Here is a 16,014-nt window from a genome sequence, read left to right as displayed (position 1 = left end):
GAATGATTCCCTAGCAACTAAATGGAGTTAAGGGTCCTGTGAGGAAGTTAATTGCCTGCCACTGGAAGCTCAATATCAAGAGTGATTGACAGGCTCTGAGGGAGACTGCCAGCAGAACTCTGATTCATAGCTTGGTTTTTTGTTTGTTTTCTGTTTGCCAAAAGCTTTAATGCATGGATTGCTATGGTGTATCAGTCACGTTACAAGGTGCATAGGTCAACAGGTGCATGGATAAGCAGAACCTAAGATGTTGTTCTGACACTTTACATGCCCCCCAAAGCCCTCCTTTTGTGTGGTTGGTGTCCTGAGCCACGGGACTGAGCAAGCAAGCAAGCCCTCCTTCAGAGAGGTTTGGTTTGCTGAGTTTGTTCTCACCGGTACATCCATTGTGACAGAGGCAGAGTTAATGGTCCAGCTTGCTATATGATCTATCTGCAGGCATCCCCTGAACCAGAGGAGGCTTTCGGAGGGGACAGTCCTGGTGCAGTGTCAGGTTCCTGTGATGTACAAGGTCTCCTTTGGCACAGAGGTGGACTTCTGCCCTGACAGTCCCCTTGCCCCATCTCTAGGGTCTGAGTCAATATTCACAATGGTCCCTCCTCATGGTCCAATTTCTCCACTTCTCTGTTCTTCCCTTCCTCACCTTCCTCTGCCCAGTCTTGACATCTCCACAAGGCTCATGCTAGCCAAAGGTGTCTGGGAAGGCACTGCAGACTTCAAAGAAGCATTAGTCCTGGGGCGCACTGTGGGGCCTCTAGAGTCTGCCTGCCTCCTCCCTCTCAGCTGCCCTATGGCTGGAGGGGTGGAGGCAGCATGTGAACTATTTGGGCAGCATGGAGCCTGCACGCGCCCAAGCCACCGCGTCTCTCCCAAGAGAGACGTGTGGCTCAGGTGTGCTGCAGGCCCACGGTGAGTGCCGCCTGGCATTTTGTCACACACACCCCGTGGTGACACCCAGCGGCGGTCTGCACCCACCACACTCCCTTCCTCCACCCCTGCCTGCACTCCCACCATTTATTTGCTATGACATTGGCTTAAGCCAAGTTCTCCGCGCTACAAGAGGCAGTCCTTCCATAGAATTGCGTTGCCTTTTGTCTGAGAAAGGCAACTTCCCAGTTGATTAATGATGCCCTAATCCTGACTGAGAGCCACCTGTTGAATAATGGTGAAGATGGAACATAGCAATAATGTACAAATTAAAGTCTGTTGTGAAGGTGCAGCTGGCAATAATGGAGCTGTGCTCAAGTTTGTGGATAAGTGTGTGGGGGATCATGTTATTGCAGAAAAGAAATAGCACATGCAAAATTATGCTTACAAAGCTGTAAAGCAAAAAGAAAAAGGATTTATATTACAAGTTACAAGAATAAGCAGCATGCTTTGGGAATATTAAAAAAAATAAGTATAGAGATGAAATTATTGCATATATATATATATATATATATATATATATAACAAGACAAAGTATAATCTAAACTAATCTGTAATTGCTCAAGCATGACCATATTCATCCTTTTAAAGATCAAGCTTTTAAATGTTAAGCTTTACAGAGAAAGAAAAGTTCAGTAGGCAAGCATTTTCACTATTGGCTCTATCACTTTGGATTATGTTTGCTATCTTTTTCTTTTATTTGAAAGCAGGGTTCCCAGAAGTAAAGGGATTTGGGGAGCTTACAATGAGAAATGTCACCGGGGGGTAGCTGCCCTGCTTCCTGTGGTAAAGCAGAAGAATGCTCTCAAATTTTACGGTGAGAAAAATGAAAGAATGAATCCCTTAGGACTCCACCCTATAAACCCCCCCCCACACACACTTTTTGCTGAGCTGTTAAGAAAAGGAAGCCACTTATCTAGCAAAAAGTTTTTGCATTGCTGTTAGATCTTCTACCGCCGAAAAATGAATTACAGAATAGACATGGCATGCTACTTTATCTCTGAAATAGAACAATTCCATCTGACGCTTTCTTAAGTTTATACACTGCAAAACATCAATGATGACTACTGGTCATTAGAAGTTGCACATCAGACTAGATGTTTCCTGAATATGTAACAGACAGCTACAATCTTGATTTTCCTAAATAACTACAGGCAGATATGATTCTTGTTAAGAAGGCATCATGTGAGGATGTGAGGCTTATCTCATCTGCCCACCCTGATCAGAATGGATACTGCACACACACGGGCACAGGATTCTTAAAAACAAAGTCCCGTTGACCCTCTTTTTCTCAGTAGAAATGAGTTACCCTAGGCCTATAATTATTTAGGACAAGAATAGGGAACTGATGGCCCTCCATGGACTACAACACCCATCATGCCTGGCTGGGGCTGATGGGGGTTGGAGCCCAACATCTGGAGAACCACAGGTTCCTCATCCCTAATTTAAGGAAAAAGTAGCAACACAACTGCCGTACTATGTTAGAGTTTCTCCCTAAGACAGAGAAAATATTTCTATGAGATCTATGTTGCAAAGGCATTGTGGTACAGTTTGCAGAAATAAAGCTTACTTCTGCTTAAAGAGATCCTGTGTGGTGCAATGATTTGCCCCTTTTGTGTAGTATGACTGGGGAGATTGGAGTGAATTGAACTGATAAAATGGCAAAGGCTTTTGGAGAATTATATATTGATACATGGGCATGACATTTAGCTTCGCCACAAATTACCGTATTTTTCCCTCTATAACACGCAGATTTTTTCTCCTAAAAAGGAAGGGGAAATGTCTGTGCGTGTTATAGAGCGAATGTGTGGTCCCTGGAGCCGAAAAATCAAGCAAAAATCAAATCGCCAGGCAAAAATCAAATTGCGGCGCTTCACGGAGAAGGGAAAACTGAAAAGAGGAAGCGGCTGCTTTCCTGCATTCTGCCTCAGGGTCTTACTGCCCACCCTCCTCTGTTTCGTTGCTGTGTTTGCTGAAACGGAACAAAGAGCAGGGAAAGCCCCTCCCCTCCAGGCAAGCTCTGTTGCTGCTGGGGGAGAGGGAGAGAGAGGGGGGAAGGGAGAGAGAGAGGGGGGAGGGAGAGAGAGGGGGGGGAGGGAGGGAGGGAGGGAGAGAGAGAGGGGGAGGAAGGGAGGGAGGGAGAGAGAGAGAGAGATGGCTGGCTGGCTGGCTTGGGTGGGGGAAAACTTTTGCCTTTCTTTTCTCCAACCCGTTAAATCCCTCTCCTGCATTCTTAGCCAGCTGCTTCTCTGCACACCCCTCTAATATCCCTTCTTTGTTTTTCCTTCGCTCCCCACTTAAAATGTGGTTACAAAGCATAGATCCACATAGATCCTCAGGATCTTTGCATTGGGTCACCCCAAATTCACCATCAGATCACATAGCATGTCCATGGCTACAGCCTGCACCAAAAAAATAACGCACCCACTGTTGCCTGGGGCTGCAATGGTGCAAAAACGTGGTTAAAAAGCATGGATCCACAGGGATTCTCAGGATCTTTGCATTGGGTCACCCCAAATTCACCATCAGATCACATAGCATGTCCATGGCTACAGCCTGCACCAAAAAAATCACGCACCCACTGTTGCCTGGGGCTGCAATGGTGCAAAAACGTGGTTACAAAGCATGGATCCACAGGAATTCTCAGGATTTTGGCATTGGGTCACCCCAAATTCACCATCAGATCACATGTCTGTGGCCACAGCATGAAGCCCAAAAATGATACATCCACATTTTCATTCAGAATGTTTTTTCCCTTGTTTTCCTCCTCTAAAAAACAATGTGCGTGTTATGGTCAGGTGCGTGTTATAGAGCGAAAAATACGGTACATCCATGCAGGAATCAGTATGAAAGACTATCTCCGGGCTGGAGCACCAAACATTAACAAAGGAAGACTGCATATTCTAGCAGAAACTGTGATAATTTGGTTAAAGTGCCACAGGTGAACTTACCACTGAGAGGATGAGGAATTGTATACTGTTTCTTCTTACTTGTAATGGAAGACGTGGAAAGTTTGCGAGAAAGAGCAGCCCCTTGTTTCTTTCTTGAAGCATCACCCTGCTCAGTTTTCCTCAGCTGTACCATGTGTTTCAGTTTCTTTAGGCGTTCTTGTGAGCGGGAAATAAAGTGAGGCTTGTGAACTTCTAGCGCCTCCTAAAAGAAATAAATACATTTCATTTGGAGTGAGAAACAGAGAGGGCATTAGCAATTTGTTCCTCTGAACCAACTTAATGAAAGTCCTGTTTCTCAAGTGTTTAGGCTTGCATCCAACAACCATGGAAATTATCACATAATACGGACATGATAAGATGTCTCTCAACAGTGTGGGACCTCATGCCTCAACAGAGGAAATGGCAGTCATGTGCCCTTTTGTTTACAAGCTCACCTTTCTGCAGCACAGGAAAATACCACCTATCCACCAATGGATCAAGGATTTGTCTTCAGGTGGCTTCATGAGTTGGCAATATCCACCTATCCACCAATGGATCAAGCATTTATCTTCAGGTGGCTTCATGAGTTGGCAATATACCATCAACTTTAGAACAGGAATGGGGAACCTGCAGCTCTCTAGATGTTCATCAACTCATTCCAAACCCCATCAACCCCAGCCAGCATAGCTCAGGGATGATATGAGTTGGAGATAGGGTAGGATAGGACTTGCGAGCCCACCAACAGCTAAAGGGCCACAGGTTCCCTGCCTCTGCTTTAGTCGATGGATGACTACCATGCTATATGGAAAGTATATACTGTTTTTTATGCCTAATCAAGAAAAGCCAACTTGCCCTATCCTACGTAGCTTAGACAGTATAATTGGCCTTGAAACTGATTGCCTGCAGCCTTTGCCCTCTTCATCCCTTTCCTGCACTCTGTTTAGTGTACTTATTGTGCTGGTATGAGTGTTGTGTGGTTCTATGTCATATCAGTAAAAATTAAAGAACATTCTAAAAGTATTAACACAACAACTTGGGACATGGTTGAAAAACTGCTACATTAAGCAGGAGTGGCTATTCTTGCAAACACATGTCTCATTTTTGCAGTTATCAGTGCCTGTGTACTTTACAATTCCTTTTTGGCCTAAGTGTCTAAATAGGAAAACCAAAGGACACAATTAATGGCTTCCTTGGACATCCAAGATATATGGATTCAGGATAAGTGCATCTGCTGTGCCTCGATGGGTAAAAAAACAGCAGAATCCATTTATCACTATGCGCTTGGAAAGAAAGAAAGACTTAAAAAGTGCAGTATACTCTTGGCCACTTCATTTAATTGTTTATTAAATATTTTTCTGCTGCCTAGGCTGTTTACTCCTAACCTTTAACACACTTCTGTAGTTGTTTAATTTGCTATCCTTTTTTGCTGTTCCCAGAGAGAAAAGTCCCTTTCATGGTGGGTCATGCATAGCTTTTTAACATGCTCAGTGTTTAAAAGGGGGACCAGAATGGTGTTATCAGTAGGAGATTTGAGTTGCCTGAAACCAACATTTAACCCTTACTGTTCAAATTTAGGTTCATAACATTCTGCCAGTCTAGCCCTTAAAAACATAGTATCCCTTTTTTAAGGTTACTGTCCTGGCTCCCAGTTGCTGAAGAACAAGAACTCGAAGAAGGATTCTTTCCAAAGGCCTTACTGTTTAGACTGGTGCAATACATATGCACATCACTGGTCTAAGGGAGAGCAGGGCACATAGCTGATCCAACGCTTGGGTACACAATGGCAGGTCATCTAGCACACCCCTTGCTTTCCTATATAAAGGAATGTGGCAGGCTCAACGTAGGGCAGCAAATGGTTCTCTCCTTAGCAAGCAACCTAGCACTCTGTCTTGAAGGTGGGTTCTGCTCCCATCTGTTCAGATCTCCCTTGGTGCCTTCAGGACTTAGGTTTGATGGCTCTGGGGTAAGCTGTGAGAGAGGTATTGTGGAGGTGCTCAGACAGCTGTGGAGAGGAAAGCAGGGTTGAAGAGGAAGGCAGGGTGTGCTGCCGTCACCCTGGGGACTCATAGTCCTTTAGGGCACAAGAATCTTAATTTTGCTGCAGCAGACTAATATAGCTACACCTCTGGCCATTGGATCAGTAAATGTGAGGAGAAGGAATTGATGGAAAGGTGAACAAAAATGTTAGTGTATAGCAGGGGCTTCTAGAGGGACAGCAGGGAATTTCTGAAGTTGCTCATTTTCAACAGATCAGGCAATCAAAATGATTATTCAACAATGAACAGCAGCTTCAAGTGACCTCATTGTTCCGTTGATAAAGTAAGAAAAAGAAAAAAAAGAAAATGTGACTTTCAGCCTCCATTGAGTTCCCAGGAAAATAACCATCACAGGACTGAGAGTTAACAGAGAAAACATTCTGATATTTTACCCTGAGAGTCAGTGGGTTTTCAGGAATGTTCTCAGGCTCAGAGCAGACCTCTGGCTGCTGGAAGGCTTCATGTTTCTCATGAGTAACATCTGGCTCATGAGCTGTGGAGGTTGTTACCCTGTCGATTGTCTTGTTCATCTCACTTTTCTGATGCTCCTTCAGCTTGATAGCCAAACCACAGAATTTGTAATCACCTTAAGAAAGAGATAGATGTTTATTAAGGGGGAGCAGCTAATTTGAATTTGGGTCTTTCTGTGCTTTTGGAGGGTGGTTTCTGAAACAAAACAGTCAAGTTATATAATCTTCAGCATTTTAGTGAGAATTTATCCTGATATAACACATTTTTGTATGCAGGTTTGGATAATGTACTTATTTTTGCAAACAATTCCGCCTAATATAATGCATTTTTGTAAACAATGGTTGGAGAACTGCATTGCAAAATTTGGATAAATATGAATTTTGAAAGATAGCTGTGTTTTGGTTCACCTATTGGTCTGGAAAATGTTGTTTTGATAGATCTGGAGTTAAATGCATACTGAATCAAATTTCTCCTTCCCTAATGGTAGCCACTAACACATTTCCAAAAAGAAGAAGATTCATCACAGAAAAAGAAAGAAAATAAAAAAGAGGACATAGATTTGTTTTTAAAAATGCATTTGCAAATACATATGCAAATTTGGAAATAATTACTAACTTTATGGTTCGGTGTAATGATGATGATGATGATGATAATTCTTATTATTTATACCCATCTATCTTACTGGGTTGCCCCAGCCACTCTGGATGTCTTGCAACATAATAAAAACACTGCATAATTTCAAACATTAAAAGCTGCATGTAGACATGCAGCGAAATGAGGTGCCAGAATCCTGAGAAGCAGCAATACTAGAATTGTGTCTTCACACTGAAGGTGGTTGATGTTATGTTTGACTGCTCTGTTGTTGTTGTTTAGTCGTTTAGTCGTGTCCGACTCTTCGTGACCCCATGGACCAGAGAACGCCAGGCACCTCTGTCCTCCACTGCCTCCCGCAGTTTGGTCAAACTCATGCTGGTAACCTCGAAAACACTATCCAACCATCTCGTCCTCTGCCGTCCCCTTCTCCTTGTGCCCTCCATCTTTCCCAACATCAGGGTCTTCTCCAGGGAGTCTTCTCTTCTCATGAGGTGGCCAAAGTACTGGAGCCTCAGCTTCACAATCTGTCCTTCCAGTGAGCACTCAGGGTTGATTTCCTTCAGTATGGAGAGGTTTGATCTTCTTGCAGTCCATGGGACTTTCAAGAGTCTCCTCCAGCACCATAATTCAAAAGCATCAATTCTTCGGCGATCAGCCTTCTTTATGGTCCAGCTCTCACTTCCATACATCACTACTGGGAAAACCATAGCTTTAACTATACGAACCTTTGTTGGCAAGGTGATGTCTCTACTTCTCAAGATGCTGTCTAGGCCTGTCATTGCCCTTCTCCCAAGAAGCAGGCGTCTTTTAATTTCGTGGCTGCTGTCACCATCTGCAGTGATCATTGAGCCCAAGAAAGTAAAATCTCTCACTACCTCCATTTCTTCCCCTTCTATTTGCCAGGAGGTGATGGGACCAGTGGCCATGATCTTCGTTTTTTTGATGTTGAGCTTCAGACCATATTTTGCGCTCTCCTCTTTCACCCTCATTAAAAGGTTCTTTAATTCCTCCTCACTTTCTGCCATCAAGGTTGTGTTTGACTGCTCACCAATATTTAAAGTAAAACCCCTGCAAGCTGAAAAACAAACAAACCTTGGCACATTGAGGATAAAGCTTCTGTTCTAACACACTTCTTGCTATGTAACTTTTCTACTTGCAAGAAAATGTTTTCTCACCACCTCTGCCATCTGAATGCAAAGTGCTTTCCATTTACAGCCTTGGTCCCACCTCACTCCACTGCATGATCGTGGGACTGCTGCCTAATATATTGCTTTTCAGAGCAGGCAGAGGGAGATATATGTTGCTCTAATTGATAATTATAATTTCTATAATTTACAGTATATGATGCTCCTGGAGTATTCAAAGCACTTCACACAGATTATCCTAGAAATCTTTACAACCACTCTGTAAAGTACAATAGCATCATACTAGAATTATTATTTTTAGTACCACCATACTGCAGATGGTGCAGGGAGAGGAGCAGAGGGGAACAACTGGAGAACAGTGGCTAGCCTAAGGCTACTTAGTGAGTTCGTGGATGGGGGAGAACTAAAGTCAGAAAGCTTAGGTCACAGGTCACAGCCTTTGCTGCATGACTCTCAATATCTCATACACTTTGAACCAACTAAGATTTACTGCACTGATGATGGACTACAACAAAATATGTATATTGTATTCTTCCTCAAGTAATCTGAGTTCTTTTCCCTTTGGTCTTGCAGCTGTTGGGGTTTATTTTCATTGTTCCTGTATTGATCGGCATATTCAAGTCCTTATTTTACTGCAATTACTTTAAGATGAGAAACTAATAAACAAAATGCTAAAATATGATTTCAGTTCATTAAAAATGTAATCAATATAGAAGGTTATTAAAACATGTTTTCCTCCTTTATAATCAAGCTTGATTGATTGCTCTTTGACAATCAATATTTCTTGCATAATTAATAATCCCAAAAAGGAGCTTGTGCCCAAAATGCGAATAGATGTTTTCAGCATTTTACAAGCTAAAAGTACAGAATTAATCCAAAATGGCAAATATCCTTCTGAAGAACACTGAGACATGCCCCTCTTACAAGAGTGACAATAAGCTTGTGTTTCCTGCCAAATGGTATGATTCGAGATATTAAATATCTGGGAAGAAAGCCTATTTCAGATTGTTTCAAATGATCAATTGCAGTAAAGAGAAAATACTCTTTCCTTGTGTCATGGCAGAAGCTTGATACTCTTTTTTTCCAAACAAACAAATCAAAATATAAAGTTGTTTTCTGCACCTGTTTTACCAAGTTGCAAATCCTCTCCCATATTGATTGTTTGCCTTACTTGCACATACTTTTGCTGAGCCAAGATTCTGAAAATATTTTTCCCTGAAGAGGGGTTTGCAAGGTAAATTGAAAAACTGAACATTAGTTTCAGATATTTTTCCAGACCAAAAGCTCCATGCTGTAGTTGCAGTTGGTGAGCACAGTGCCCATGTACCAATTATCGTGCATATATTTCCACAAAGATCTGCTCCTATTGCTGCAATGGAAGGGAAATACATAATGTGACCTGGAGCTGCTGGGCAGCAAGGTCCTCTTGATTCAGGAATCCTAGGATGTCAGAGAGGTGAGATGGGCATAATATATATATATATATATATATGGATGAGAAGAGAAAAATACATGAAGTTGGTGTTATCAAGATAATTTCAAGATAATGGAATTAGAATAATCCCTAATTTATCTTTCTCAACTGTCTACAATAAAATAGTTTGCCCACTGGGCAATTTTTCATTGGATACAAGAGGAGGGTAAAATATATGGATAAAGCAGAAGGGAGTGGGAAATGAGGTCAGCAACCCTGAGAGTATCCCTCTATCAGCCTAGAATACAAGCTGAATTGTATCCCAACACTTCCAACAACAAGCATTTACAGGGATGGGGAACGTGTAGTCCTCCAGATGTTATTGGACTGCTGCTATCATCATCCCTGAACATGGCCACACTGGTTGTGCTAAAGTATGCATGTTTGGGGATTCAATACAGAAACATGGGACATCAAAATGCATTATGTATGTTCTAACCATGTTGTCTTATTTCTTCTTATTTGGTCTCAATAGGCCATGGCCAATATTAAGAATTTATACAAATGCATTAAGTGAAGCCTGTTGCTCTCCAAACTATTTTCCTATAACCAAAAAAACCCCAACAACAGACAAATGCAAACAAGCTGCCCATTAACAGCTCTGCACCTTTTACTCTGATCACATTTTAAAATGCCACAAAAGCTAGATTCCTAATAGCCAATAAAAGATTTTCAGCTTACCTTTTGGGAACGGAACTTGTCTGTGGATATCATTTTCGCCCTGTGCCCTTTTCGATAAAGCCTTTATATGATACCCGTGATCAGAAAAAGATGTTTTTGGTTTCAGAAAGCTTTGGGTCTGACTCTCTTTGGACTCTGAAGTGCCTTTGGGTTGATGTTTATCTTTCAAAGAAATGCCACCTTCCACCATGAGTTCTTTCTTGGACGATTGCTCCAGAAAGGAGGCAAGTGCTGTTTCATAGTGTCTATCTCTTATGCACTGTTTTATCTTGCTTCCTGAGGATGCTTGTGTGCCTATTAAAAAGTAAGAGAGGGAGAGGAGAAATAGAAGAAAAGCAATGCCTGAAATATAACTACACTGCCATGGTTCCTTCTGCAAAGGTCCTTCCAACATTGTTTGCAGCATTGCATGTATTACTCCTCCTCCTCCTCCTATTATTATTATTATTATTATTATTATTATTATTTTCATAAATGTATCATTTCATCTTGAAGCAGTGATGCTGTGTCACTGCCACCAGAAAACAGTGTGATATCATTAGCCTCTTCACTTCCTTGTTCTCTAAACTGCTTTTAATCATGTTATCCTCTTTCCTAACAAGACTACCTGTGATTACAAATTAATAGCTTCCTAACCAGCCCATATACCAACATTTCATTTCCACAGCACAAGATTGTATACTATGCAACTCTAAGAAACCTACTGGGGAAAATAATTGCCAAGAACATAGAGCACGCTTCATAAAAGACGCACTGTTGGTATAAAGCCAAATTGATTCCACAAACATATTTCAGTAGTTCATTGAAGGCTTGATCCAGGCATTCCATTGCAGTGTGGTTACACTGGTATCTTCCAGACATACATTTAACACAGAGAAAACATGATCTGCAAAGTTGCCCTATAGGACTTCTTGGCAAGGGAAGAAAGGAAGGTTAGGCCAATGAATATCATGCCAATGAATGAATGGTGATCCACCAAGACTGTTAAGAACTATTGGGGCTACTGTGAAAGAAAGATTGCAAGACCCCAGACTCACCCAAAGTCCTCCACCCCCACAGTCCACACAGGATCATTCAGTTGAGAGTGATTTTGAGTCCAAGACAAGACAAAGTCTTGTGTACTTGCCACACCCATCTCCTCCAGAAGATTTTCCATGCTGACCGGGAGCACAAACCACAGACCATGGCGTCAGTGCCAATCCTAGTTGCCCCTCTCTGTGGGGCCTTTTTAGTGTGCAGCTCATGCAACACTAGCAACAGGCTTATAGGTAAGTTTAGAGATACTTCAAAAATTAACTGTTCAAAAGCATCAATGCCATCATTGTTCATGAATTACCACCCAAAATTCTATGGCTTATGTTTCCCACTTTCTGTAACCAACTGCAAGGTTCCCAGGTATTTCTATTCTAGGCTACTAGAAATATACATTCCCCCTCTCCCAAACCTGTCTTGCTAGTTTGTGCACACATGATTATTTGTGTGTGTGTGCACGCACACACAAATGTGGTTGACTCCCTATATCCTTTTCCTAGGCTCAGCTTGTCAATGTGTATCTGTGTGGAGGGAATGACCATACTATTTGAGATGAACTGCATTGTTGGGCTAATAAACATGACAGCCTCTCAACAAGGCATCTGCCTTACAACAAATGCAGCAAGGGGAAGTTTGCACGCTTCGTTTATGGAATTAGATAGGAACTGGCCTGAGATGGGCATGGGCATGCATATTTTCAAGATTCACAAACTACCAGTAAAAACTTAATGGGGAACTGAAAATGACATTCAATTCGTATGATACCTGTAGGAATCTATTTTCTTGAAGTTGGCTGAAATGAACTACATGGATAAGACAGCAGTCACCCGTATATGTGGCATCTGTTGGTGTTGTTGTCTAATAACAGGGAGCATTCCTCAACACCAGGCAAACTTTACAAGGTGGCCACTCCACACTCTCAATTCACAGAAGAAGATAGCTGCACATTTTGTCCCATAACTAACTTTCTAGAAGGGCTAATGAGCTTTAAAATGAAAACTCAGGGTCTTGAGAACCTGACAAGGGTTACCAATGAAAGCATTCATGGGCATCATGGCACCAGGATGGTGACCTCTGTTGTATGATAATTTGCTGAGGATCTAACACGTTAGTTCATACATTTCTGTGTTATTATCTCTGTGACAGAGATCTCAAAGTTTCCCTGTAACATACATTGTTATCTCTTGATAACTGAAAACTACATTAGCTTTCCTATTTCTCTCCTTCTCCCCCACTCCTGTTTCTGAAACATATCTAATTTATTATCTCTTTCATTAGAATTATCCCAGTGGGAGCCACAAGGAGTCACTTACTGGTTCAATGAACGTCCTGGTAATGGAATTAGAACGTTGCCCCTTAATTACAGCAGCTAAGCTAAAATAAAACTTTTAAAAAACCTCTCTATGTTGAAGCTCATTCTGCTTGGCAATAGGAGTCCTCTCCAGCTGTGATTTCTATTAAATTCTGGTGGTTTCGCTGCAAACTCTTTTCTGCAATCAGGACTGGTTCAAGTTATCTGGAGCCACTCAGCTGGAGCCCAGATTCCATGTAATCGTTCACTTTCCTGTCTCCTATGTAAGTCTAATATTAAGATTGCACAATCCACGTCTTATTCACAGATCAGTAAAAGGTAACGGGATTTGGGCACAGAAGCATAGAGAAAGGAGTTTCACTGGGAAAAGACAGGCAGAAGAATACATGTGCAAGATAGAAAATAGGGACCAAATACGTACAAAACCACAGGGACAGTGTTGTAACTTAGTCAACAAACAGTGCTAAATGGCAAGGTACACACACACACACACCCCACAAATGAAAATGGGGGAAGGAATCTTTGAAAGTCGAAACTGTTGGGATAATGACAGTCTGACATCCCTGAACTTGTCAATTAACCAATTACACACTGCATCCCTAATATTAGACACTTCCAAAATATCACCCACTAGTTATAAACACAATAGCAAGACTGTATTGCAGCACATGTATAGGTTGGAGCTCCTACTTTAGTGAATAAATATCTACATTTGAGTTGTTAGCCAGAGAATCTTGTATTTGTATCTCACCCAGTATGGCAAGTTGTTGAAACGGTTCCCCAAGGAATAGATCTCACAAGGGGAGAGAGTAAGGAACATGTGTATTCACTGAGTTATAAAGCAATGTCAGTTCCCTATCCAGGGGTTGATTACGCAGAGACAGACTGTGCTGTAGTTACTAGCTATAGCAATTTAAAGTGTTAGTTGCAAACACAAGTGAAAATCAAACCCCACAGTCTGTGCCATTTATCTGGCAAAGATGTGAAAACATTGAGTAATTTTTGGAGCTACATTTGATAAATATTTTCTTTTACCAATTAAATCTTTCAAAAATGGACCCAAATCTGGCTCTTCCTTTCATATAAAGAGCCAAAATAAAATACAAACAGCTGTCAATTATTTACTGACGAGTATGTTGCAAATAATTTACAGGAAACTCACAGCCACACACAAAACAGAGAAAGGGGTGCTTAAAAAGCTGAGATCACACTGCTCACTTTTCATATTCTGGGAACATTTTCATTGTATTGTTTAGGGAATAAGGCATGAATCTCTCATTAAGAATATCTAGAGTGGTATTTCTAGCTCTCCAAGCAACAAACTGGAAATATATGCAACCCACAGAGAACAGCTCAAATTGCAATTGGATGGAGATAGGGTTTTGCTATTATCCCAGTTGAAGGAATACTTTAAAGCTAATGAAAAAAGACATGAAAGTCTAATGCAGAGGGAAACCTGTGAGAACAAAATAGCGAAGACAAAAAGAAATGCTTCCATTAGTAAAATGTGTGTCTGTATGTGTATATATTAACAACTGCACAATTTACACAATTTGTTGATGCAGTAAGTTACTAAGGGGAAAAAACAAAGGTCAAAACATGCTTTCCCCCCACTCAACTCTTCAAAGTTTCATATATCCCAAATGTGCCCATGCTATTTTTTATTTGGGGTCCCCCCCCAAAAAAAAATAAACTAGCCATGCCTCAAACCAACTTTGCTGCCTTCCTTAAGATGGCTTTTTGATTATGCTGTAGAAAAGCAATATCTTTTACAAAGCAAACATTGCCAGGCAGCTGGTCCTTATTCTGTGAATTATTTTTTTTTGCAGGGAAATACTTGTTAAAGGAAAATACTGTTGTGGGCAGTTATGGGTCTTCTTTCCTGTTTTTAAGAAGGCAGTGCAAAGTTACCCGCAGTCCTGGCTTCTCCAGCATGGTGCCCAGGGCACAACAGTGCTTAGCACTTCTCCCTAGGTGCCTGCCCAAACCTTTCAACCCTCCTGTTTGTTTTTCTTAATCTTCAGGCAGCAGGGCACATTTTCCCCTGTGGTTCCAGAGTTCTAGCACACATGGAAGAAGGGCTGTAGGTTAATGTGAAAGCAACTGCCTTGCATACAGAAGGCCCCCCCCCCCCACCAAATCTCGGGAACGGTAGTTAACACCCCACAGAGCTGCAACACCCAGGACCCTTAAACTATAGTTCTGCGGTTTCTTTGGGGGAAGTCGTGTGATTTAAATGTATGATGTGCATGCTGCTATCAGCCTTAGTTTCTAAGGCTATAACCAAGCCAACATGCATGTAAATTGAATCATCATATCATCTTTCTCCTTTTACCCACTGCTTCCTCTTTCTTCTATTTCCTCTGTGTCAAATTTTAGACTGTAAGCAACTTAGGGCAGGGGACTTGTCCTCTGAGAAGTGCCGCCACACACATTGATGGTGTTATATAAATCATGACCACTCAAATAGAAGATCTAAGGATGATACCAGAAGCTGTATAAATGGCAAATTATTCAGGCAATGAAAGTGTTAAGAGCCTAATAGCCATGAACAGCTGTGTTAGCTTGTTTGCACACCTAATACTAATTTGTGCCAGGAGTGTGAGTCAGCAGATTAGTGTTGGACAGCTGGTAGGGAGGATGACAAAACCACCTAATTATTCCTGATGGTTGCATATGTGTGTTCTGGAGAGCTGAGGTTTTATTGTTTTAGTCAGGTAAATTAAAGCCACACACATCGAGTCAAAGCTACAGGATATTAGACTAAGAGCCTACTAATGTGAACCATCTAAAAACACAGTAAATGCACCATGTGACATGCAAACCTACTTTTAAAGCAACTTAGTCCCATTTGTAAGAATGACACTGCCAATTTATGATTCACTCAAGTCAGATACACACCATCATTGCCTCCAGAGCTATAGTGATACCCTCTTGTGAATACAGTCCCCTGTGGTAAACTAGAACACACTGATAAACTTGAGCAAAGTGAAAATTCCTGTCATAAAAACCATGATTCAAGGACTCTCCATGAGAAATGTTTTGCATTTACATGGGGCTTAAACTTTGAGCCTGCTGTGTTAAGGTATTTTTATTTTCAAACAATAAGAACTCAACATTAGGCTGGTTCACACATAATACCAAACCCTCGTTTATTAAACTAGTTTCATAAACCATGGGTTAGCATTATGTGTGAACCAGACCAGTATGGCAGACTGTGGTTGCCACTGAAACTGCAGCTTCATGTTTCTCCTCCTCTATCTCCCATACTGCCCAATGACACAAGATCCATGTGGTGAAAGCAGCTTGTGAAGGGTTTCTTTGTCCCCCTTCCGCAGCATTTTTTGCCGGGGTAGGATGATGTCATTCCACACGTTTTGTATCAGTAGGTGTTACTGGTGAAACCATGCTA

General features: G+C 41.6%; 1 protein-coding gene across 3 annotated transcripts in view; it reads right to left on the bottom strand.

Annotated features, from left to right (window-relative positions):
- Positions 1–16,014, bottom strand: part of LOC310845729 ((E2-independent) E3 ubiquitin-conjugating enzyme FATS) — a 141,956-nt gene that overhangs the window by 24,456 nt on the left and 101,486 nt on the right. For all 3 annotated transcript variants that reach the window (XM_083741246.1, XM_083741247.1, XM_083741248.1), the window contains 3 exons: positions 10,259–10,552; positions 6,286–6,479; positions 3,879–4,080 (listed from right to left, as the gene is read on the bottom strand). In XM_083741246.1, the coding sequence (XP_083597372.1) occupies positions 3,879–4,080; positions 6,286–6,479; positions 10,259–10,552 (690 nt within the window). The remainder of the gene's footprint in view (positions 1–3,878; positions 4,081–6,285; positions 6,480–10,258; positions 10,553–16,014) is intronic.

This window comes from Podarcis gaigeae, assembly GCF_964106915.1.
Source record: "Podarcis gaigeae genome assembly, chromosome: 5".
Classification (NCBI taxonomy): Eukaryota; Metazoa; Chordata; class Lepidosauria; order Squamata; family Lacertidae; genus Podarcis; species Podarcis gaigeae.
This window is presented reverse-complemented; position numbering and strand designations above follow the sequence as displayed.